The 24,112-nt window shown below is 31.6% G+C and overlaps 1 protein-coding gene across 7 annotated transcripts in view; it reads right to left on the bottom strand.

Moving 5' to 3' along the window:
- LOC107437293 (ATP-binding cassette sub-family C member 4) overlaps positions 1 to 24,112 on the bottom strand; it is a 162,321-nt gene that overhangs the window by 37,046 nt on the left and 101,163 nt on the right. For all 7 annotated transcript variants that reach the window (XM_087157330.1, XM_087157332.1, XM_087157329.1 and 4 more), the window contains 9 exons: positions 19,383 to 19,500; positions 14,470 to 14,688; positions 14,306 to 14,395; positions 13,180 to 13,343; positions 10,409 to 10,534; positions 7,699 to 7,951; positions 3,027 to 3,143; positions 525 to 611; positions 234 to 425 (listed from right to left, as the gene is read on the bottom strand). In XM_087157330.1, the coding sequence (XP_087013456.1) occupies positions 234 to 425; positions 525 to 611; positions 3,027 to 3,143; positions 7,699 to 7,951; positions 10,409 to 10,534; positions 13,180 to 13,343; positions 14,306 to 14,395; positions 14,470 to 14,688; positions 19,383 to 19,500 (1,366 nt within the window). The remainder of the gene's footprint in view (positions 1 to 233; positions 426 to 524; positions 612 to 3,026; positions 3,144 to 7,698; positions 7,952 to 10,408; positions 10,535 to 13,179; positions 13,344 to 14,305; positions 14,396 to 14,469; positions 14,689 to 19,382; positions 19,501 to 24,112) is intronic.

Genomic DNA, 24,112 nt, shown 5'->3' with positions numbered 1-24,112 from the left:
AACGTTAAAAAAAACTTAAGACAATTTCTGGATTAGAGTTGAAATCCACACAAATTATCGCAACGCCTATTGCAAGAGTGATAAACATGTAAAAAAAAAAAAAACTTTGGATCAAAATCAATCAATTCAGTCCATGTACTCTTTAAATTAATCTAGAAGCATAACTAAAATATTTTGAGGTACTTTTTATCTTAATCTGATAATGATTTAGAATTAAGAAGAAAAAAACAGACCTTATCTAAAGCACAAACGTTGAGAACTTTCTTATATCTATTTTCATCAAAAGTACTTCCAAAGATGACATTTTGTTTTACGGTTCCACCAAATACCCAGGCTTCTTGAGCTGCGTAGGCGACTTTACCACGAACTTTAACTTCACCTGATGTTATGGGAAGTTCGCCTAATATACTCATCAGAAGAGATGTCTATAAGAAAGAAAAAAAAAGGATACATCCAAATGGTTATACGATAACAATTAAAACTATATTTTGACGTATCAATATTTTTGTACAAATAAGAGTTACCTTGCCACATCCAACTGGTCCAACAAGAGCTAAAAGCTCTCCAGGTTTTACTGTAAGTGTAACATTACGAAGAGTCGATTCGCCATCCTGAAAAAATTTGCATAAAGAAACAATATTAGATTTTAATGAGATATCTAAGAGTAATAAATACATATATGAATGTATATGCTACTAACATATGCATTTAAATGTGTCCTTAATGAATCATACCTACAAATCTGAATTATTTACAAGACACTAACTGTGTCACGTGCATTCATTCATAGTGACTTATTGCTGACAGTATTGAGTAGTGCCGTTACTAAATTGCTCATAGTAAGAGTACTAACACTCTAAGAAAAATCTGTTCTATGTTGTACCATAATATTAATATTTTGAACAAAAATACAGTACAAATTTGCTGCAATCTTATTAAGATGTTATATTGTACTGTATCTACTTTCAAGTTGAATCAAAATACGTGGTTAATTGTAAGTAAAATAAGATGACAACATATTAAGATTGGCGTCACTTGAAGGTAGTTGCAAAAATTTGCGCCAAAATTTTAACAGGCTAATCAACGCGCGTCAACAGTCGACAAAGGTCAACACGAGCCGAAATATCTAGCCGTGCGTACTCATCACTTTAAATAGTATGTTGACCAAATTCTGAGAATTGAAATCAAATTTCGAAGACGATTTTGAAATCTATAGAATTTTTTTTCACTAATTCATTATTTTTCAACTCGTAGAAACGTAAGCATTAAGTAGTTACGTTTATATGAATATGAATGTTATTGAAGTCCAAAATCTAGTAAATAATGACATTCCATCGGTTCTTTCAGTGAGAATCCAAAATACATAAGGTTTAGTATCAATATTTTGCACTTACTACACTTACTACATCGGTACATGCTGAACGTTGAAACTTGACAATGAAAGTGAAAAAAAATTTGAAATCTAAAAATTATTTCGGACATTCTCAATTTTGCAGTAAGTAAGTGATATTTAGTTTTTTACAATATATTTTATGCAAAACACCGAACAATCAACATAACTACCCAACCCTGACTACCCAACCCCGATCCAAAATTCCACACCACAACCAATGAAGGGACTTTTAGCAGCGACACAGATTTAATGTACATCTTGTTGCTTATACACTGCATATTTTGTCGGCTGCCAGAAACGAACTCACGACTCGCAGCTTTCCTCCACTTGAACAGTTATACATTTGTAATCAATATAATTATCTATATATATATTTCTCTTACACGGCGACAAAAAAAGCCTAATTGCAACTCCCCGAATAGCAACGCTAGAAAATCGACCTATGATTGCCGCTAAAAATGTCACATGCCAAATCTAGCTGAAGTGGCTCAACATATAGCGCTTTTAAAAACGGAAATTGAAATAAACAGATCCTATTAGGTTGTTCAATTCAGCTGCGGCAATCTCATTCTATTAAGCTAGGCAGAAGTGAGTAGTCTTTGTCGATAGATTTCTATTTTAGTATTTTGTCAAAAGCGCTTTTTTTCACGAATTTATATATTACGAATTTATTTGACGATTTTTGATTTATATCACGAATTTATTTGTTTTATTATTGTTATTAGTTATTCATTGAAAAAAGAGTCTCAATCGTGCTGTTATGCTTTTGCAGTATAATCAAAAGAAGCGTGCTCGAAGATTGGAAGAGAGCATTGATGACAGTGGTGAAAGACGTAGTGGTGAAAGAATGCGTAGACGACGTGCTGTCATTTTAATAGGCTTAATTATAGCCAAACTTTTAACCTTTTTAAAGAGATATCAGTTTTAGAAATTTTATCTTAAGATTTTATACTATAGCAAAAAGATGCGATTTTTTTTTTAAAAAAAAAGTTGTTATATAGATTTGAATGATTGTTTCTAATTATTAGAATTTTGTGCCTTTGCAATGTACCAAAGTTAATAGCGAGCGAAGCGAGCTTGGTTGGCGAAGCAAACCGTATAAGATTGCGTAGCAATTTTCGGGGGTTGGCGAGCGTTAGCGAACAGGGGGCGCAGCCCTTTAGTTTCATTAAATTTGCGAACAGAGGCATTCAAATTAAACTTTTCACAGTATTGCCAAATAATCTCTTCGAAAAAAAAACGTTTAAAGAATTTTTTCTTCTGTTTTTTATAGCCCAAAATGAAATAAGAACTTAAAACAAATTTGTAGTTAAAGTTGCTATACTAACCGCACAGGATGATAAGGTTTACATTTTATTCCTAAACAATCGGGAACTAAATGTACGTTATGAGAACAAAACATTTTAGGATTTTTTAACTGTATAAATTTTAATTAAACATGAAATACTATAAGGTATTTATAGACGCAAATCCCACAGTATCATCATGTTACGCATTTGCGACATAAGTAATAGATGAAACTGTGTTTTGCAGGCCACAAATATTTTGAGTAAATAAATTTCTCTTGCACGGTATTGCAGCTGTTAGTCTTTGATCGACAATCAAAACGTGATTTTCTGATATTGTTACTTACCTTATTCCAAGAAGCGCAAACTTTTTCCATATAAATTCCACATTGACTGAGTTTTGGTCTCAGATTGGAAACATCTAATAGCGCTGTCTCTTGCTGCTCTTCCAATAACAAGAATTTCTGACAAAAGTAAAATTAAGTTAATGTTATTTTTTTTTCATCAGAAAGAAATTGTTAGATGGATAATCTAAATATATACATATATTTCTTTGATGTACCACCATAAACTCGGGTATTTTTCGATCTATTGGAGTACTACTATATACTCCAGTATATGTATTCCAATATATGTACGTTTATATAAGTATTATTCATTTTCTTAGGTTGTCTTGAGTAAAAATTTAAATAGTGTTAAAAAATTAGTTATAAATGAAGTATTTATTTTGTTTCATTTTGTTACGTTGTCCTAAGTAATAATTTGTGTTGAATAGTTTTTTAATACGTGAAGCATTTATTTAGATCAGTTTTGTATTTTTATTCACCATAATTCCCGACCGTGTTTCTTGTTTTACATGGTAGGAGATAGTAAGGCTCTAATTTAGGGGCTCCAGGTGACAGAATTTATAGAGGTTGTTACAGTGGTTACCTTTTTCGAGCAATTGGGTACTTGTATTTCGAGAAGAAGATCATAGAGACCCGCACATGTGACCTATGATGTCAACGCCAGCTGATCGTTTATAAGCAAAATGGCTTGTTAAAGTTGAGCTAAGTTTTTCCACATAAATTAAAAAGTTAATTAACTTGAAGTTAATTAAATACTCGAACATCGAATTCGTTAAAATATAATTCTTTCTCGTCTGCATCTTTTACTTAATTTAGTTACATAACTTGTTTACGTATTTTATTCTAACCGTGATATATTTATTTTTTGTGTACCTGGCAACTGCGATGCATAATTAGTTTATGTCCTACATGGCTTCGTGCCTGTCTTTGTGTTAAGAAATAAATAGTGAAAAAATTGAAATCTTTGTGAAAGAATCTTTGGGAAGGAATATAGAATGTGTCACTTAAGAGAATTGATACATGACGGTCTTGGCTTACTCGAAATAGAAGAACAGTTGCTAAATTAAACAAATGCCACGTTTCAACAAACGATCAGGATCGAGATACCCACGTTACGTCATTGCAGGTATCCCATTGCATACATAATTCTGCGATACTCAGGTTTTGGCTTGAGAGGTGTGTGAGCTGGTAATACAGCACATAATGGAATATTGAGATTAGTTTTCGATCTTATTTTTCGATTGAGATGGTAAATTTCTGCTGCCTACGTTGAAATACTTTAAATCCATACTTACAGTTGTTTCATGTGATTTAATGGCAGCCGAATATATTTGAAATCATTGCTAAAATACTAATGATTTATATTTTCATCCAATTATTAATAAATAAAAAAATTTGACAATATCGCGAACATCTCTTGAAAGTAGCTAAAATTGAAATCCGTGAAATTGAGCTGCTGCCCGACATCCGAGCGGGCAACAGCTAGTTGAGAAGAGGGCTAGTCGATCCTCCGACGTCACTCTAGTGACGTCACTTTGGCGCAAAGCTCGCACATTTACTTCAAGAACGGAGCGTTTGGCCTTACTAGCTCCAACTAATATTGCATCATTTCTTTTTGCGAGATATTTTAAGACATTTGTTATTTTCTACAATGACTTTCCTCAGTTTTTGCAGTGAATTTACAAGAATTTAAAACTATTATCGAAATGCCAGTTTGCGCGATTGCAACTTGCAAAAATTCTGATATAAAAACAAAAGGAAAAAGTATAATTTTTCGCGTGTTCCCTAAAGTAAATGAACAGCTATGTAAAGAATGGATTCCGAAATGACACAGTTAATATAAAACAGCAATACGTTGATTCTGTAGTAAAGAACTTTTATAAAAACTCATTATCTAAATAGAAACCGTCTCGTTACTTCATAAAGAAAGGCAGGTGAAAAGAATTAAAAAATAGATAAAGTCAAAGAAAATTAAAATGTAAGTAAAAAGTATAAATAAAATATATAGTATATAGTTGAAATTCTCCTAATTTCATAACATATTTTTTAATGTAGTTATTCTAAATATTTATGATTTTTTTGAAAAATTATATTCTCTTAAATTTAAATATCTATAAATTATATCATCGTAAATTTAAATGTCTATAAACAATTGTAAAATTTCTAATGTCATTATGAACCTAAATTATTATTTTGTTTCAGTAATTAGCGTTTAAGGTTGATGTTTCCTAATGATTAAGTATGAACAAATTGCTATTAACGATATATTTTAGAATCAAGGATTCTAAATTTAACTTAACTTATCTTCATAAAAGAATATGTAGATAAAAAAAGTGTCGATATATGCCTTCATTTTTCTTAATAGTTAAAGTTAAAACTGAACTTTTTAAAATAAAGTATTTATCGTGTCATTTTCACCAACTAGCAAAATATTTTTATAAGTTTAAAATGGTATTTTTTTAATATAATAACCAAGAAAGTTTTTTTTGAACTATGTTTATGAACGGAAATAATGTGTTAATTACGTAAAGTTTGAAGGCTAATAACCAGAAAAAGTCTAACTTATTTTTACAAAGAGAAAGATGCAAAGTTGTCATATCTTTGCTTGCGATCTCCGAAATCTGTGGACACAGTGACGTCATGAGGAGGGAAATCGTAGCTTCAGCTCTAAGATCGGAGTGAACTAGCCCTTGTATTCTCTTTAGCCCTGCTTATACCACAACTTATTAATTGTTTAAGTTACATGCCATTGTGCTGATTTCAATTCAGGAAAAAAAAGTATTTAAGTTCTAACGCGATAAAGTCTGGCATTTTGGCAGGTTGATAAAATCTATCTTATCCCAAAGTACAAATGATTTCCCCTCCTCCCCTAAAAACAGGATATTCCGGAAAATTTTGTGATCTGTCGCCGTAAAAGATCAACCCTCAAGAGAGGAGACGCAGGTCCGAACCGGTAATAGCCGGTGGAGTGGCCCTGCGAAATCGTAAAAATTCATAGAATTAAAAAAATTTATTAAAATCGATAAAAATTCATAGAGTTACAAAATTTTAAATGGCAACAGCCGTAAAATTAAATAAAAATCCATCAACGTTTCAAATTAACAAATACAATTGTAAGGTTACAAAAAAGTTTTAACTCATTTGTGGGAGGCGTGGCTTGACAAAATGGACCAAAAGATCTTTATAGTTTTGCCAAGGTTTTAAAAAAGAGACATAGATACGAATCAAGGTGAAACAAGATAAAGCATATCTGTAAGAGGAACTAAATAACAAGGTTGAGTTAAAAGTTGGTAGGCTAAAAGCTACAAAATGACCGAGAAAAGAACATATTGGTTTAAAATTGAACTTAGTACTTAAAATGTGGTTAAGGAAGTTAAATGCAAAATTTTTAATAAGTCGATTACGAAAGCTAGTTTAAAAGTGAAAACGTCCAATGGACCAAGTGTTCGCGGGATAAAAATTTAGAAAAACTGATTAAAATGGAATAAGAAAACATCAAATAGCTGTTAATCAAAATTAAAATTAATAAAAGGATTTTGCAGAAGTACAAAATACCGCGACTTTTACGTCAAATAGCAGACAATAGTTTAATAAGGGTGAAAATTTGTTTTTTTAAATTAGAAACATCTTCCTTATTCTTAGATTAATTGACGGCCCTGAAATTAGGAAATCAGTCAATAATTAAGGATCTCGTCTTTCAAGACTGTCAACATTATAAGTTAGCTCTATCGTAGTGTCACTTATGAAGAAATGATGAGATGCAGAAGACAACGAAGAATGTCCTCAAATTCTTTACGATATGTGCACATTGGCAGACTTCTTGTGAGAGATTTTCACCTCCATGTATAGAGAGGAAAATTTTTGCTTTAAACTAATTTGCATGGAAGTGTTTAACAATCGGCGACAAAAAAATTATTCAAAATGACATTCGAAGAACGATCCAATTTACTAATTCATCATCTCACGAATTTCCTCAATTGCAGCACATTGAGATGATGATTCTTTTTAAGGATGAAGCTTTTTACTTCTATCCAAAGACGTGAATGTCTTTAATAGCTCGTTAAATTTTTCCAATTAGAAATGTATTGAACTTCAAATTTTCATCGTAATTAATTCAATCCGTGGCTTGCAACGGTGCAAGGATTCTCGGAGCAAATTCCTTGATTAAAGAGGAGCTTCTTCAGGAGCTTCTCCTGAAGAAAAATATAGCACACTAAAAAGGGAAATAAAACTTTGGAAAGATTTGCTATTTATAGTAAGCTAAACTTATATCTGAATCCATTTTTTTATCTACATTCAAGCACAAATTATTGTTTGGTAAAAAGATAATTATTTCAAACAAAATATTATTTTTCCTAAATTTAAAAAATATAGTATTAATGGACCTGAAACTTAATTATAAAATTTACTTGAAAATCATGCTTAATGCTTGATAAAATATTTTGCATGAATCAATTGTTTACTTTCTAAAAAAGTTAGTTTTGTAAAAAAAAATATTAATCCTTAAAATTTTAGTATCTATATATTTAAGTGTCTTTTTATCGATTCGATGCCCCTTCTGGCTGATTGATTGGGGCCGTTTGCCCCCCTTTTCAGGTCGCTGAATTAAATTTGCGACATTTTATAAAAACAGTAAAAACATAAGAACAAAGATTTTCTAAAATAATCTTACTTGAATTCTTTTGAGAGATATGAGGGATTCAGCTCCCTGAGCAATGGCATATGGGAAGAATAATGTCATGGCCAATCGAAGGTTGTTGAAAAGTGACATACAAACAAACACTTTTTCTGGCGTCAAGTCACCCTTCACACCCAAGACAAAGACCACGAATGATATGAGTAAAATGAGCTTGGATGATATAAAGAATACAGCAAGATTCACTCCCCTTAAAATTGATGTCATTCGAATCTTCCTGATTTCTTTTCTACAAGGAGAAAAAAATTTCTAAATTTGACTATTTGATGATATTATTTTATTTTTACACATGAAATGGTGAATGAAATGGCGCACATCGTATGCCATTTCTCAGGTTGATGAATCCCTCATATCTAGCAGAGATATGAGGGATTCAGCAACCTGAGAAATGGCATGCGAGGAAAATAATGTCATTGCCCTTGTCCCTTGTAATCGATGTCAAAATTTCAGAACCCTAGTTGAACCTAGTTACACATGAAATGGTGAATGAAATGGCACACATCGTATGCCTAAACATTCACCATTCATGTGTAACTTTCTCGTATGCCGTTTCTCAAGTTGCTGAATCCCTCATTTCTAGCAGAGATATGAGGGATTCAGCAACCTGAGAAATGGCATACGAGAAAAATAATGTCATTGCCCTTGTTCCTTGTAATCGATGTCCAGAACCCTAGTTGAAATGTTTCTGCAGTTTTGACTTAGCGACATGACAGGCAGACAAAAATACCGCGTAAACACACAAGAAAAAATTTTAAAAAATGAGTCAATTGTAATAATTACGAGAAGAGATCATCGACTCATATTTCTCTTAAGCATTACATTAAAAAAAATGAAAAAGAATTTAAAAGCAATTCCTTTATCGGCACTTTGATGACTCAACACATCAAGAGCAATTAGGGATAACTGTATCACCATGCTTGACATCGTTTAAAAACTAGAAAATGACAATTACCAACACCAATTAAGCAACTCGTAAAATGTGAAAAAGGAGTCAATGAAGGGCAGAATTAGTATTCTCTGCAATAGGAAGTTCCTGAGAAGCGTAAAACTTTTTAAAAGGTCTGGTTTCTTAGGACAAGCGCCTTATCTGGGCGTCAGCGGGACGTCAACGTCACGCTGACGCCAACAAAATACTGGTTTGTTAGCTCAAGGCCTGGTTTCTTAGAACTAGCGCCTTATCTGGGCGTCAGCGGAAAGTTGACGTAGATCTGACGCCAAAAAAATACTTTTTTGTTAGCTCAGCGTGACCAGTCGGTCCAACGCAGACATTATCTCTCATTGCGCATGCGTTAATAACGTAAACAAATATTTATTTTGAATTTGTATTGATTTTGTTATTGTCGACCAGTGTTTTAGAGAACAAATAATGACTTTGTCCAAGAAAAAACACATTATAGCTGAGCTAAATGAAGAGTGCTATGTTTAATGAGGAAGCTATGTTTAATGTCAAAATCAAAATCTTGGCTGATTTCAATGTGCAACAGGATGTTGTCCGCCATTGCTTCTGTGGTTAACGTCACGTTGTAATCCAACTGCAGTTGAGTTGGACGGTAATTGTAGTTCAAGATGAGCGTTCGATGACGTATACTATCAAACTCACAAATGGACCAATCAGAGGTTAGCGCTGATTTCCAGCTGACGGCGTCCTGTCCTAAGAAACCAGGCCTTAACATTTGTCATTGTTGCTTTATGTAACAAAATTTCAATTAATCAAATTATTGAAATAAATTTTTATTTCTAGAAATATAGATATTAGAGAGCTTTTAAATAGCGTTTGTCTTACGTTAACTTTATGTACTCACTAACTTATGCTATACGTCAACTTATAACAGTTAGTAACGTAAAAACTTAGGTAACGTTATAACTGATACGTTAAATTACTTTAACTTTACGTTATGTTCTACGTTAACCTTACGTTTGTAGGTAAATTTTAATGAAGGCTGTGTGACAAATAACGTTTCAACGTTAGAGTTAGAGGAAACCATAACATTATGTAAAATCCCTCTATTGGTTTGAGGAAACAATAAAATTTTAAAAAATATCATGATTCTTATGACAATTGCTCTCGAATTACGTAAGTAAGAAAAAAAGTTTAATAGAGTAGAACTCAAAAAATATTATCAACAGCAGTAACACTTTTGTATGAGAATGTTCTTTTTAAATTTCTATCAAAAAGAATTAAATTTTTTAGTTTTTTATCCAATATTTTTTGTGTCGCAAGAGTGAAAAGAACGCACGGAAAGAACTTTCTGAAACAACGGTGATGACAGAAGTAACATTTTTTTAATCGAAAAATGATCAGAAAAAACACAGTCGTGACAGTTAAAAAATATAAACATAAAAATAAATAATTGAAGCCGAAATAATCAAGCTCTAATTTAAAAAGGAAAAAATGGGAGCATAAGAAGATACATATTTCGTTTAGTTAAACTGAAAAGTGCACACATCACATTTAATTTTATAGGTAGCTACGGTAAAAGTTTATAGCCTTTAGTTATGACACTTCTTGAATAGTTATTACAATAGATAAAAGAAATAAAAACCTGCAATTTTTTTCATCTTTTAGGTAATAAGCAAAAAAAAAATTCTTTGATGAGAAAACTGCTTTAAAAGGAACTTTAATCATATCTTTTGAGTTTTTATGTCAAAATACAGAATATTGTAATTGTGATAGTAAAAAACTTACCGTCGAGCTAGATCAACGAGATTGGCAAAAGGGAACTCCCATCCATACATCTTGATAACCCGCATTCCACTGATGATTTCGTTCATTAGACGAATTCTTTCATCAGTCAGACCAGCTGTTTTAATTCTGGAGACATTAATTAAAATCAGTTGAGTAACAAAGCTCATTAAACAAATAACAAAAGCTCATTCAAAAGGAAATTCTATTAGTTAAATAAAATAACCGAAGTTATAACCCATAACTGATATGTCACAAACGAGTTAGGTTAATAAAGACAAAATTTCAACTTAAAAGTAAGTTCGACTCGTTATCAATTAGTAGATTATAATCATTGATCAAGCTGATCGGACAGTGTAGTGATCAGGGAGCTAACCTCACATCCGAATCCCCGACAAGGATGTTCTTTCATTCTCTGTACTGTCTGTCCTTACTGAGGGAGCAACGTTGGCCACCAAATATGGTGACCTGAAAGAGTGGCGAACAAATCTGCCCTAGTGATATCTGAATAACGAATGTTAATCGAGTGTGCATAGAAAAAAAAAGAATAATCATTGATTAATGATTCTCTTATTGTACTACTAAGTTGAAAACCGTCACGGACATGAATCCTTCCTCTGAACGGTTTTAAGTTTTAATAGATGCAAAATTAGAGAATGAATGACAGATTAGAGAATGACTCGAACCCACTCTCCTTTAATCGGTGCTTGAAACCACAATCATTTGAACAATTTTTAGGGGAATACATTGTGTACCCCCTAATAAGCCGATAACTATTTCCTCTGGTGTAATACACTAGTACCAGGAAATATAATACCTGGTCCATTTTGTATAATTAGGGACAATATATAGGGGAGATATAGGGCCATGTTGTAATGCATAATATTAAATTCTAATTTCCTCATTTTAAGGCTATTGTATATATTTATACATAGTAACCTATAGGACCACTTTGTGTACCCTCTAATGAGCCTGTAATTATTTCCTCTGGTGGGTTACACTAGTACCCGGTACGTGGTCCAGTATGAATATTATAGGTCAATATTAGAAGGAGATATAGCACTATACTGTTACACAGAAAAATGACTATATTTCAAAGCAACCTTGAGCAATTATTAATAGGTTCTAACCCTTGATCAATAACTACCTTATTATAGTACAACAAAGTTGAAAGCTATCTCGGATATGAATCTTCCTTTGGAATGTAAGCGATTTCGTTTCTCCTGAAAAAAGCACCGCTTACACCTACTGCATAAAGCGAAAAATTCTAATAACGCATAGGCAATAATGTTCACTTACATTTAACCAAACTCTGCATTCTAAGGAAGTTTAGAACTTGTCCATCGATAATGGCGTTGTAGTTTGCTGCAACCAAGCTGAGCCATATTATCTAATCTAGCAAATTAATTCTTCTGGAACTAAATTTTCAGAATAATATTGTTTAAATTTGTTCGGGAGCAAGGTTTAGTTTATAATACTGCATAAAGGTTAAAACATGTTTACACGATCTCCTGGTTAAAGATACTTTTACAATGGCTCAATGTTGAAATGATTAAGGCTGCAACAAACTGGCTTTTTTGAAGAATATTTTATGTTTTTTCCAACCAAGAAAACCAAGAAATATTTTACGGCAGTTCTAGCAACAATGGGGATGGAGAAAGTTTAGCACAGTTAAGTTAGTTGATATTAGGTAATTTGATAGATAAGTAGATAGATAAATTCAGAAAAAGAACCTTATAGTTTACTATTAAAACTAAAAGAATAAATATAATTTCTTAAAATTAAACAAAGGAAAAATTAAAACGCTTTTATAATAGTTTTTTTAATATGTTTATGCAAACTCTACGTCATAAAATTAGGTTAATCAATTTTAAAAAAAATAAGAAACAAATTTGCTTTTTTATTTCAGTCTTTTTTTTAAAAAAAATACTCGCTAGTTTGAGCGTCTACCGAAACGAATTAACGTATAAATGAATTTAGTTAAACGAAACACATTAAAAGTAAAGTAAATGGAAAGAAAAGGAATGCTTTTAAAGAATGAAATAAAATAAAAAAATGCTCACTCTCGAGATAAATGGGGAAGAAAATCACCCAAATGTTTGACTCCCAAAACTGGAACTAACCAAACTCTGAAAAGCTCCCAAAACGACCACCAGGACGGAGCCATAGAGACCTAAGCTAGTTTAGAAGCTAATAGGTATCATTCACTAATATTTTATTTAAAATAATGTTCTTTCAAATACGACTATAATTTTTTAATGAGAGGCGCGATGGCTCAGCGGATAGAGCATTCACCTTCCAATGAGGTGAACCTGGGTTTGAATCCCAGTGATGGCTGATCGACACGAATTCCGCAAACGGCTTGCACCGACATCAGTGTTGACGTAAAATATCCTCAGTGGCAGACGGATCATGGGTTAGAATCCCCTTGTCGTCAAGCTAATCGTGGGAGGTTTTCATGGTTTCCCTCTCTATGTAACACGAATGTGGGTTAGTTCCATCAAAAAGTCCTCCATGAAGGCACATTTCTCCCAATACTTGGTCCAGGAATTCCTTTGTCTTCTGGATTGGGTTCAAAATTACAAGGCTACGGAATTGAACATTAGTAGGCGCAAGCCCAAAATTGAGTCGGCTGCTTAACGACGGTTATAAAATAAAGTAAAATATAATTTTTTCTATAGCTCTAATTCAGAATTTCCCGACTTCGTGCTGAAGAGTATTAATAAAAATTTCAGAAAATGTTCAGCGTTTGAAACAGTCAGAACATACGTTACCTGAGCTTCGAGAATAATTTTCCCATCAAGCCTTGAAATGGAATGTATAACAGAAGTACCGAGACACCAGCCAAGCTAGCATAGTTTATGTGAGACCAGAGGACAGCAATGATAATTGCGGTCTGAATTGGACCTGCCACTAGATATGGCAAATAAACAACAGACTGCAAAAATCAAAACATAGTCAAAATTATTTATTATGATAAACATAAAAATAAAGACTGCAAAATTTTTTTGAACTTTAAAAGCAATAAATAAACTTTTATAAGCAGTAATGTAAACCTAATTTTCTTTTACTTATAAATATTTTGTAAATAATATGTGAAAAAATAGACTCCGTTATAAGACAATTTTTCATTTATGTTATTAATTTAGGAAATTAGTGTATTTACGATATTAATTACTTACTTACTTATCCTCTACGTGTCTTTGGGCACTTAAGGCCTCTAGCATATCCCCCCAACGCCTCCTGTCTCTAGCAATAGATCTTGCTTCCTCCCAGCCAGATATTCCACATTCTTTTAATTCGCCCAAAAACATGAGCTGGATGGTAAGTCTGGGTCTTCCTCTTGTTCTCTTACCATCAGGGGCCCATGTAAGAGCAACAGATGTAATTTTTTCTTTGGGCATTCTAAGGATATGTCCGAGCCAGCTCCATCTTCGTTTTTTAATTTCATCTTCTATTGTTTTTATTTTAGCTTTCTTTAATAGATTTTGATTTGATACTTTGTAAGGCCATAAAATTTTAAAAATAAATCTTAAACATTTGTTTTTATTATACGATATTAATTAGTATCTAATTAAATGAAATGGTTTATTCCTCCGAAGTTAGAAAATTAAATAATCAGCCGTTTTAAAATATAATTCTTAACTAGCGCATGCAGTATCCAAACTAACTTAAAAATTCCGAGATAATCGTAAAAATAAGGTTTATTCCAGTATAATTACGTTATTGTGGAACTGTATTTCAGTCAATGCTCGGATAATAGATAAAAATAAGCCATTAAAAGCCGATTTTTAAACGGTATGAGAATTTTAAGTTTTCAAACAGTATAAAAAGTGGTTTTTAAATATTTGAATTAAATTTTTCCTTTATGTTTACTTATTAGGACAAACTTCATCTCACCTGATCAAATCGGTTCACATCATTGGATAAAAGATTAACCATTTGACCAACAGTCGTCCGACTTAGAGCAGCTTGACTCAATTTTAGAGACTGAAATTAATATAAAATTAATTAGAAATAAGTAATATTAAGTCTATAGTAAGAAAAAATGAAATGACACAAACCTTTCTGTAGATAAGGGCACAACAAGCAACACGAAGCCTCATACCCATTCTTTGTGCTCCAAAGAAATATTTGTGATGAGTAAATACAAACATGCAAGCTAAAAGACACACAAAAGACGTATACATATATAAACTTGGTTTTGGCATCACCGTCAGTCTTGCAAAATGTTCGATGAGATATCCAAGGAAAATAGGCTGCATTACGTGAATGAAACATTCCTAAAGTAAATAAAACAGAACTAGAAGAAACAGAAAACAAAAATTTCTCTAAAAATTGCACTCTAGAAACAGATTTTTTTTCCACAAAAATTAATAATTTATGTAATAATCGAATGCAATGGGAAATTTTGTAGTCTAAATTATTCTAAGAACACACAGATATGCAAACTAAAGAATACTTTTAAGACAGTGTTTCTGTTTAAATGCATTTTGCACAAATAGCGATATATATTTTTGCTGTGCTTGCTGATTTTCACTTTTTAAATGACGTGCAATTTTTAAAAAAAATAACTGCCCTCTTCCTTTTTGGAGAACAGGGGAGGAGAAAAATAACACACAAATATGCTAACTAAAGAATACTTTTAAGACAGTGTTTTTTTAATGCCTTCGGTACAAATGACGATATATATTTTTACTCTGCTTGCTGATTTTCACTTTTTAAATGACGTGCAATTTGAAAAAATAAGTACCCTCTTCCTTTTCACAGAACAGGGGAGGAGAAAATTACATACACATATGCTAACACAAGAATACTTTTAAGACAGTGTTTTTTTAATGCCTTCTGTACAAATGACGATATATATTTTAAAAGTATTCTTTTATTTTTTTTAAATGCAATCTGTACAAATAACGATATATATTTTTACTGTACTTGCTGATTTTCACTTTTTAAATGACGCGCAATTTGAAAAAATAAGTACCCTCTTCCTTTTCACAGAACAGGGGAGGGGTAAAAAAACAAACAAATATGTTAACTAAAGAATACTTTTAAGACAGTACAGAAAAAATATATATCGTTATTTGTACAGATTGCATTTAAAAAACACTGTCTTAAAAGTATTCTTTTCTTTTTTTTTAATGCAATCTGTTCAAATAACGATACATATTTTTGCAGTACTTGCTGATTTTCACTTTTTAAATGACGTGCAATTTAAATAAAATAAGTACCCTCTTCCTTTTCGGAAAACAGGGGAGGGGAAAAATAACACACAAATATGCTAGCTAAAGAATACTTTTAAGACAGTGCTTTTTTTTAATGCCTTCTGTACAAATGACGATATATATTTTTGCTCTGCTTGCAGATTTTCACTTTTTAAATGACGTGCAATTTAAAATAGATAAGTACCCTCTTCCTTTTCGGAGAACAGGAGAGGGGAAAATTACCTTTAGCAAAAATATCTTATTATTAAAAATTGCTAATTGATCTTTAGAAGTATGATGCATTTATTAAAGTTATTAGATCAAGGTATCTAACTTGGTGATAATCAGCAAATATCATCAAATATCATTGATTTATAGAATTCTTTATAACTTCGTACGTAGAATTTATATAATGTTAAATGTGTTTTTATCTGAAATCTAAGGTCTATGAGAAAATTTATTCCTCTTATTATACTTTAACTAAAAATGTTTAAAAATTTTTTAAAAAAAAATGAACATTGAACAATATATTTAGTTCTATCTCATCGTATATTTGAAATTTTTTTAAGATTTTAGTTCAAAATACATGTAACCATAATATCGAACTAAACTCATTTTGATATTTATGTATTACAATTTATTGTACACCTGCATAAGTACGTAAGTGTTCTATTCTATTTCTTATTGATAAAACTTCTAGCAGTTAAAACATGTATCTGATGTTATTTCAAATAGTTGAAAAGTAATAGCTTTTAATACTTTTTAATTTTATATATTAAAACTTTACTCCGCCTGAACTACTTTCTCTTCAATCTAGATATATAAGCCGAGTATAGAGAGATATTTAAGCACATATTTACATCTTTTGCATCTTATTTACATATTTAGATAGAATTATTTGAAAAAAAACATATCGTAATAATAAAACATGATAATAAAACATTTAAAATAAACACCAATAAAAACAATTGTCTCTAAAACTAACTTTTAGAATTGAAAACGATTATTTTCAATGCAAATTTTTTTTTATAAATTTTTTCTTTGTTTGGAACAGTAAAATAATTCTTTTGTGCATAATTTTTTTGCATCTTGAACACTCAATTAATTATAATTTGAATATAATAAATTTCAACCCCCTCCCCCGAGCACGTACGTCTTACTTACAAATTTAGATAGAATTGTTTAAAAAACATATCACACCAATAAAAACAATTGACTCCAAAACTAACTTTTAGAACTGCAAACGACTATTTTTAATTCAAATTTTCTTTTTATAAAATTTTGCTTTATTTGGAACAGTAAAATAACTCGTTTATTTATAATTTTTTGCATTGTGGACACTCAATTTTAATTTTAATATATTAAATTTTAGTATACTACGATCTCAGGATTTAGAATGGAAAGTTTTATTTAATCTTATCCAATGGTCAGAAGGTCACACGGATAAAAAGTAAATACTAAAAAATGTATAGAATTGGCAACCGTAAACGTGATAAGCATATACGGACGCTTAGAATCGTTGAAATTGTTCTCAAAACAGTCCAAAAAGACAAGGATAGATTCAGCGAAGCGCTAAGTCATGATCCGGATTAGGGTTTCTTTGAAAACGCAGTCAGCTTGAAAGCCTAACTTTATATTATGTAAGGGATTAATTTCATATTGATATAAACGAAACAAGCAAAGCAAACCTTGACGAAACATAAAAAAAACTTTTTGAGTTATGCTCATCAACATATGGTAGACAAGTTTATAAGTCTATGTAAACAAACAAGCCATGTCATGCCATCTTAAATAACCGAATTTATTTTAATTCTGTTAAAACCTCTTAACATTGTGTCATTACCTTAGATAACAAAAGATTAATATTTTCTCCCTTGTGCATTGAATTAAAAACAAACACGGTTTCAATTTTTGCTGAAATGATTTTGATATGCTTTCTCATGTAAACAAAACAAATTACTAAATTAATAAGTAAAAAATAAGAATAAGAAGTCTTATTACTCTGTCGTGCATTAAAAAAAAGAAATACGCTAATCAAATTCAAATGGTAGTTTAAGAGAAAAGTCTGCTTATCAACAAATGAACTTAACAACCACAACGGTAAAGACAATTAACAGAGTTATCCTGCTAATTGTTCTCAAAAATATTAATTATTTATCAAATTAACTGGAAAGCTACATTTCAGATTTAATTTAACAGGAGAACAACATTATTCTGCTAATAGTTAACAAAAATATTTATTAGCTTTGAACTCTTTAAATAATTCCATCATTTGCGTGAACAAAACAAATCACTAAATTAATAAGTAAAAAATAATAATAAAAAGTCTTATACTTTTTTGTGCATTGAAAAAAAAGAACTAAACCAACCAAACAGAAATGGTAATTTCTAAGAGAAAAGCCTGACAATCAAATGAACTCAACCACAGCGTTAAAGATAAATAACAGAAGAGCTGCGTTAACCTGCTAATTGTGTACAAAAAAGGGTTTATTTGCAAACAAGCGAAGGCAATTAATAGAAAAACATAATTATCCTACTAATTGTTCACATAAATTTTAATTTATAAGCAAATGAACTCGGAAACACCGAAGCAAAATTAACTAACGGAAGAACAGCATTATCCTGCTAATAGTTTACAAAAAAAAAATTCTCAAAAATTGATTCCGCCAATTTTATGAGGATTATAGGCTCTTGAAAGTTCAAGAACGGCAGAACACGGAAAAAGGAGACTAACATTATCATTTTAATTGTTCACAAAAAGGTTAATTAATCAGAAGAAAAAAATTATAATTGACGAAAATTTGACGAAATTTTCTTCGTTTTGAACGAAACCGTTTCCTGGTGTATGAGTGAACATTTCGTCAAAATGACGAATATAGTCACTTCCACACATAAAAAAACTTTTCGCCATTTTAATTTTTTTTCCAAATGGAAAAAAGAAAGAAAAACTTTATGTGGCACTCGTAGTACTTCATGACATAGTGGTAATTTTGATTATTTTTCCGAGGGCACTATACTGTTGAATATCTCGCCGCAACGACATACGGACAGACATAATAGAAAGAAATATTACATCAATGGCAGCAGTGGGATTTAAAGCCGACATCTTCTTGGTGTAATGCCAACTCCTTGACCACGATAGAACCGTTGGGCTTATTTCGTCATTGTAATTTCGATCGTCTTGTCTTCATTCCAGTCCCGCAATCTCCCACAATGCACTGTGATGAGGTTCCGAGTTGACGAAACATTTTCGTCATACATTTGAGAGTTCGCATTTCGTCACTAATCAGGTGATTTCGTGATAAAATAATTCTCAAAACTAACGAAATACGACTCAAAGATTACTGAATCATCAAAATCGATAGTTTTATTTCTGAGAGTGTATTGATTGTGTCAAAACATATATAATTTATCATGCGGAATGTATGTGAAATTTAACTAGACTTGTAATGCACCTTTTCAATTGTTTAAGTTCTTTAGTTTTCATTTGTAAAAAAAAATATTTTAACTATTTTTTATTTGGTTCTTTTTTTTAAATCAGTTCTGTGAATCTTACCTTCAAAATCTAACGAATGGTGTATGAATCGTGAAAATATAAAATCTAAATATAATATCTCATTAGTATTTTGAACACAAGATGAACACGCGATATTTTTCTAGCCTGAAAATTTTAGCATGGTACTTTCTAATGAATGCGCACTCATTGCTTTAATGTATTTTGATGTTCTGAAAAAAATTAATGACTTACAAAAATTAAAATTCCGCTTACTTACTTCAATAAGAGTATAAATGCCGTTAAGACAATAAAACAGACCAAAACTTCTTATAGTTGCTTTAAAAAGACTCGGCTTCTTTCCTTCCTTTTGTTTTTTAAGTTCCTTTTCCCATTCTCTATAAAAAAAATGAAATAGAAAGCAATTAGTCAAATAGTAAGATTTAAAAAAAATAGTGGATAATGAATAATACAAAAACTTAAAGCGCATAAAATTATCACAAAAATTCATAGTGACTAATAAAATCGAATATAATAAAAATTTTAATTAAGTTATACAGTTTCTTTCAAATAATGTCTAATGTCAAAAAAAATTATAATTTTTGCACTGTTCAATCATATTTATTTATAAATGAGATTTTCTATCATGATTAACATAAATTCTTTATAATGACAGGCTGCTGTACCGACAGCTACGTCTAATGAAAAACAAAACTGAATTCGCTCTTTTAGCGATAATTAAGATGAAAATAAATAAAAATTAATTCATCTCTTTTTTTAAACACTGGTCCGTCTATTTAATTTCTGAACATCTGGCTCCTTCGAGCATCGGAGCTTGAGCCAAGAACAATGGCTCTTCCTAAAGCTATCGACCTCACGAATAGATCTCGAACTGCATTCAAAGGAAAAATTACTCGTTTAGAGAACTTTTTACAACCTGATGACCAGCGTGAATTTGATATCTTAGAGTTAAACGTAAACTTAGAAGTCTTTAAGAAATAGAAGTTATAGTGACACATTAGGTGATGCATTACGACAAACACACTACCACTTGGACATCCAAGTTGGTGATATTGCCGCCACCGATTCTGATTTGAATCAGTGTGATGATCGTTTGGATAATTTAGAGGTAGGAATTTTACAATTAATAAATTCTAATAAACTACCGAACTCAGATCCTAATAACAAGACAGAGAATAAATTAAATGATAACTTAGAAACTGTAACTAAATGTCCTTCTGATATTCTTCCTATATTTACTGGAATATATGAACATTTTTCCAGTTTTAAAAATCAATTTGACGATTGATTTGATTAATTACTACTTCTAACAATCAACTCAGTGAAGCACAGAAAGTGTATTATTTAAACTCTTGTCTTGCTAAAGAAGTGAAAGAATTTGCTTCTACTTTCGATACATTTACTTCTTTATATGAAGCATTAATTTCAAGATATGACAGTAAAAGATTAGTCGTAGATATACACATTCAATCCATTTTGAATTTTAAGAAAATTGAAAAAGAAAATGCTGTAGAAATTTGTACCTTGATTGATTGTTTAAATAAAAATTTAAGGACTCTAAAGGTGTTGAAATATAATCAAGATGCTCTATTTGATATATTTTAACAAACTATAATGTTAAAAGAACTCTATAAAGAATCACATAAAAACTTTGAACTGCTACAAAAAACAAAAGAAATTCCATCTTTCGATGCTTCCGAAACAAAAATAAAAAAGTACCAAATGTTTCCTTCTAAACCTAAAACTCTTTTAGCGTCTGAAAACGAGAATAAAAATAAGAATTGCTTTCTTTCTAAGCAAGGTATGCACCCTATTTTTCGCTGCACATTATTTTTAAGTCTTGACATTGAAGAAAGAATAAAGATACATAATTCGTGTTAATAAATTATGCAAAATATGTCCGGAAAAAAAATCATGCAGAAGCCCAATCACACTAAGCCCCATATCGGTGTCCTTGCTCTTTGAAACATTCAAAGCTATTTTGCTCAAAATTAAACTCGAAAGAAAGTTAGTCAAATATCTCGTCTTCGAGTTCTATGAATATTAATCGTTTGCTGTCTCAAAGTAAAGTTGATCACCTGTCACTTCCTTATAATCTACTAGTAATTCCTCTACTACAATCCGAATTTCAATGCTTCGGTTTTAAACCACATCTAGACAAAACAAAAAATACGTTTTGCTCTCAACGGCTGAAATATTTATTACATGTGTAGATGATAGGAGAATAAAAATAAACGCGATTATTGACTCAGCTTCTAATATATGCGTACTAAAGAAACATATGAGCTATTTATTAGGGATTAAAAAGGAGAAAATTAAAACACAGGTTTCGGGTTGAAACGGATCGACCCAAAACATTAATTGGAAATTAACTATATCCATTTCGACTGTTTTTTTAATTTGGAGGGGCTTGGGATGAAGGACGATACAATTTTACAAGAGAAACATCAGGCCATGGGAATATTTAATTAATATTTGGCGCTGCGGCGCATGACGTCAATGAACTCTCTCTCTCAATGACTGTTTGTGGCCAGGACAAAATTTAAACCCCAATCTTTCAGATGTGCTTATTGAATTTAGACTTGACCGAACCGCTTTCTGCTCTGGTGTGAAGTAGGCCTTCCTTTAAATAGGTCTTGCTGAGGTACACAAAGACGCAGCAAGATTCTTTTGGAGCAATGATGAACCAAGTGTTTCCAAAGATCCAAAAAAAATAATTTTGGAGTCAAATCAAGTTCATTTTTACTAGCTGCTACTATCAGGCACCATATCAAAATATATGAAAGTGATCTTCCTGTTATCATTCAACTTCTAGATAGAAATCTTCACGAGGACGACATATATATCCGGTAGCAATGACTTTGATGAAGCATTAGAAATATCCAGGGATGCAAATAAAATAATAGAAGCTGCTGGAATGACTCCAAGGAAGTGGATTACTAATGATGCTGATTTGATGGAGCATAAGAAGAATGAGGGACTAGATACTCATCCTGCAAACGCTAGTGCCAGTCTGGACTCCAATCAGACTAAAGTGTTGGGACTTTTATGGAACACCAGAGGAGATTATTTTTCTGTAGATACTAGAAGTCTCTTAAAATTCGTATCCTCAAGCAAAAGTACAAAACGTTCGATACTCCAGGCTATAGGGAAAATATTTGACCCTTGAGGGTTAACTTCATGCTTCACCATACGAATGAAATGTCTGATCCAAGAACTACGGAGTGAAAAAACTTCTTGGGATGAATCCTTGCCACCGAAAATAGAGAAAGAGTGGATAAAATGGTGTGAAGAGATACCTTTTTTGGAAAATCTTAAGAAACCTAGACTAGTTCTTAATTCTCTATCGAAGGAGGATATCGTCGAAATTCATAGTTTTTGTGACGCTAGTAAGAACGCATACGGTGTTACAGTATATTTGAAAATTCACACACCAAATGGACCTATCGTTAGACTTTTGACTTTCAAAAGCCGAGTATGCCTAGACTGGAATTGCTGGTAGCTCTAGTTTCTGCTCGCTTGACATTTAAAGTGAAAAAGATTGTGAATCTGAAAAGGTCTTCAATTGCATATCATTGGACTGACTCTAAAATTGCACTCTACTGGATAAAGGGGAAGACAACTCGTTGGAAACAATTCGTTGCTAATCGAGTTAAAGAAATAGTCACTTTGAGAGATACAAATTCCTGGCACCACTGTGCAGGTACAAATAATCCTGCAGGTATTCTCTCTCGTGGAATTAGTGCTGAATGTCTGGTTGATAGTTCCAGGTGGTGGACAGGTGCCGAAGTTTTGATGGAATAAGATTTTCGAGAAACTTTTGTTTTGAACAATCAATTCCTGAGATAGAATTCCTGTTCCAAAAACTGTTTCCTCAACCGAGAGTACAGAAGAGACTGTTTTGCTAACTGATGATTCACAGAGCCTGATTGATAAACTTTCAGAACTCTCAAATAATTATTATAAAATTAATCATATTTTGTGCTATATTTGAGGATTTCTTTACAATTGTAGACATAAGGATAAGAAATTGGGACGCTTGACAGTTGACAAGGTAATGTATTCTGCAAATATCCAGTTTAAGCATTCTCAGAAGAAACTGGTAAATAAAAAAAATTTTCGCGCAATATTTCTAGTACAAATCCCTTCGTAAATAGGGACGGTTTAATACGAGTTGGAAAAAAGTTAGATAAAGCTTCAGTACCTTTTGATCAGAAACATCAGGTAATCTTACCAAAAAAGTTCAAATTAAATAAAATTTACTTCGATAGTTTACACAGGAAATTACTTCATATTGGCCCTCAAGGTTTGTTAAGTGCAGTTAGGTTAAAATTTTGACCTTTAGGAGGTCGTAATCTTGCACGTCAAACTGTACATCAGTGTATAACATGCTCTAAATATAAGCCCTTCCTTTCCACTCAAATTATGTGTAATTTACCAAATGAAAGAGTCAACATGTCACCCCCATTTTCCGTCACCTGTGCGGCTCTTTTGCTTATAAATATAAACATCAGCGTAAAGGTACTCTCAACATAGTATATATTTGTATTTTCATTTGTTTTTCCACAAAAGTTAACCATTCTGAACAGCTGTCTGATTTGACTTCCGATTCGATGATTGCCACACTGAAACGATTTAAGAGTAGAAGCGATAAATGCTCCAAAATCTATACCGATAATGCCACTAATTTTGTTGGGGCTAATTCTCAATTAAAAAACTTTTAGAGATTAATTAATTTTCCAGATTAGAGCTTAGCTAATTATTTGCTATAATTAGCTAATTAACCTCTGAAGGCATAGAATGGAGTTTTATTCCAACAAAATCGCCCCATTTTGGAGGTCTTTGGAAGGTGGTTTAAAAATCTGTAAAACATCTTAAAAGAGCAGTTGGAAAATTTCATAGGAATAGATGGAAACAATAGTTAATTCTTAATAGTCGCCCCCTTTGGCTCTTAAGCGGTGATAATGAAAGTTTTGATGTTTTAACACC

Source organism: Parasteatoda tepidariorum, chromosome 2, assembly GCF_982258835.1.
Source record: "Parasteatoda tepidariorum strain Cologne lab strain chromosome 2, Ptep-v5.0, whole genome shotgun sequence".
In the NCBI taxonomy this organism is placed as follows: Eukaryota; Metazoa; Arthropoda; class Arachnida; order Araneae; family Theridiidae; genus Parasteatoda; species Parasteatoda tepidariorum.
This window is presented reverse-complemented; position numbering and strand designations above follow the sequence as displayed.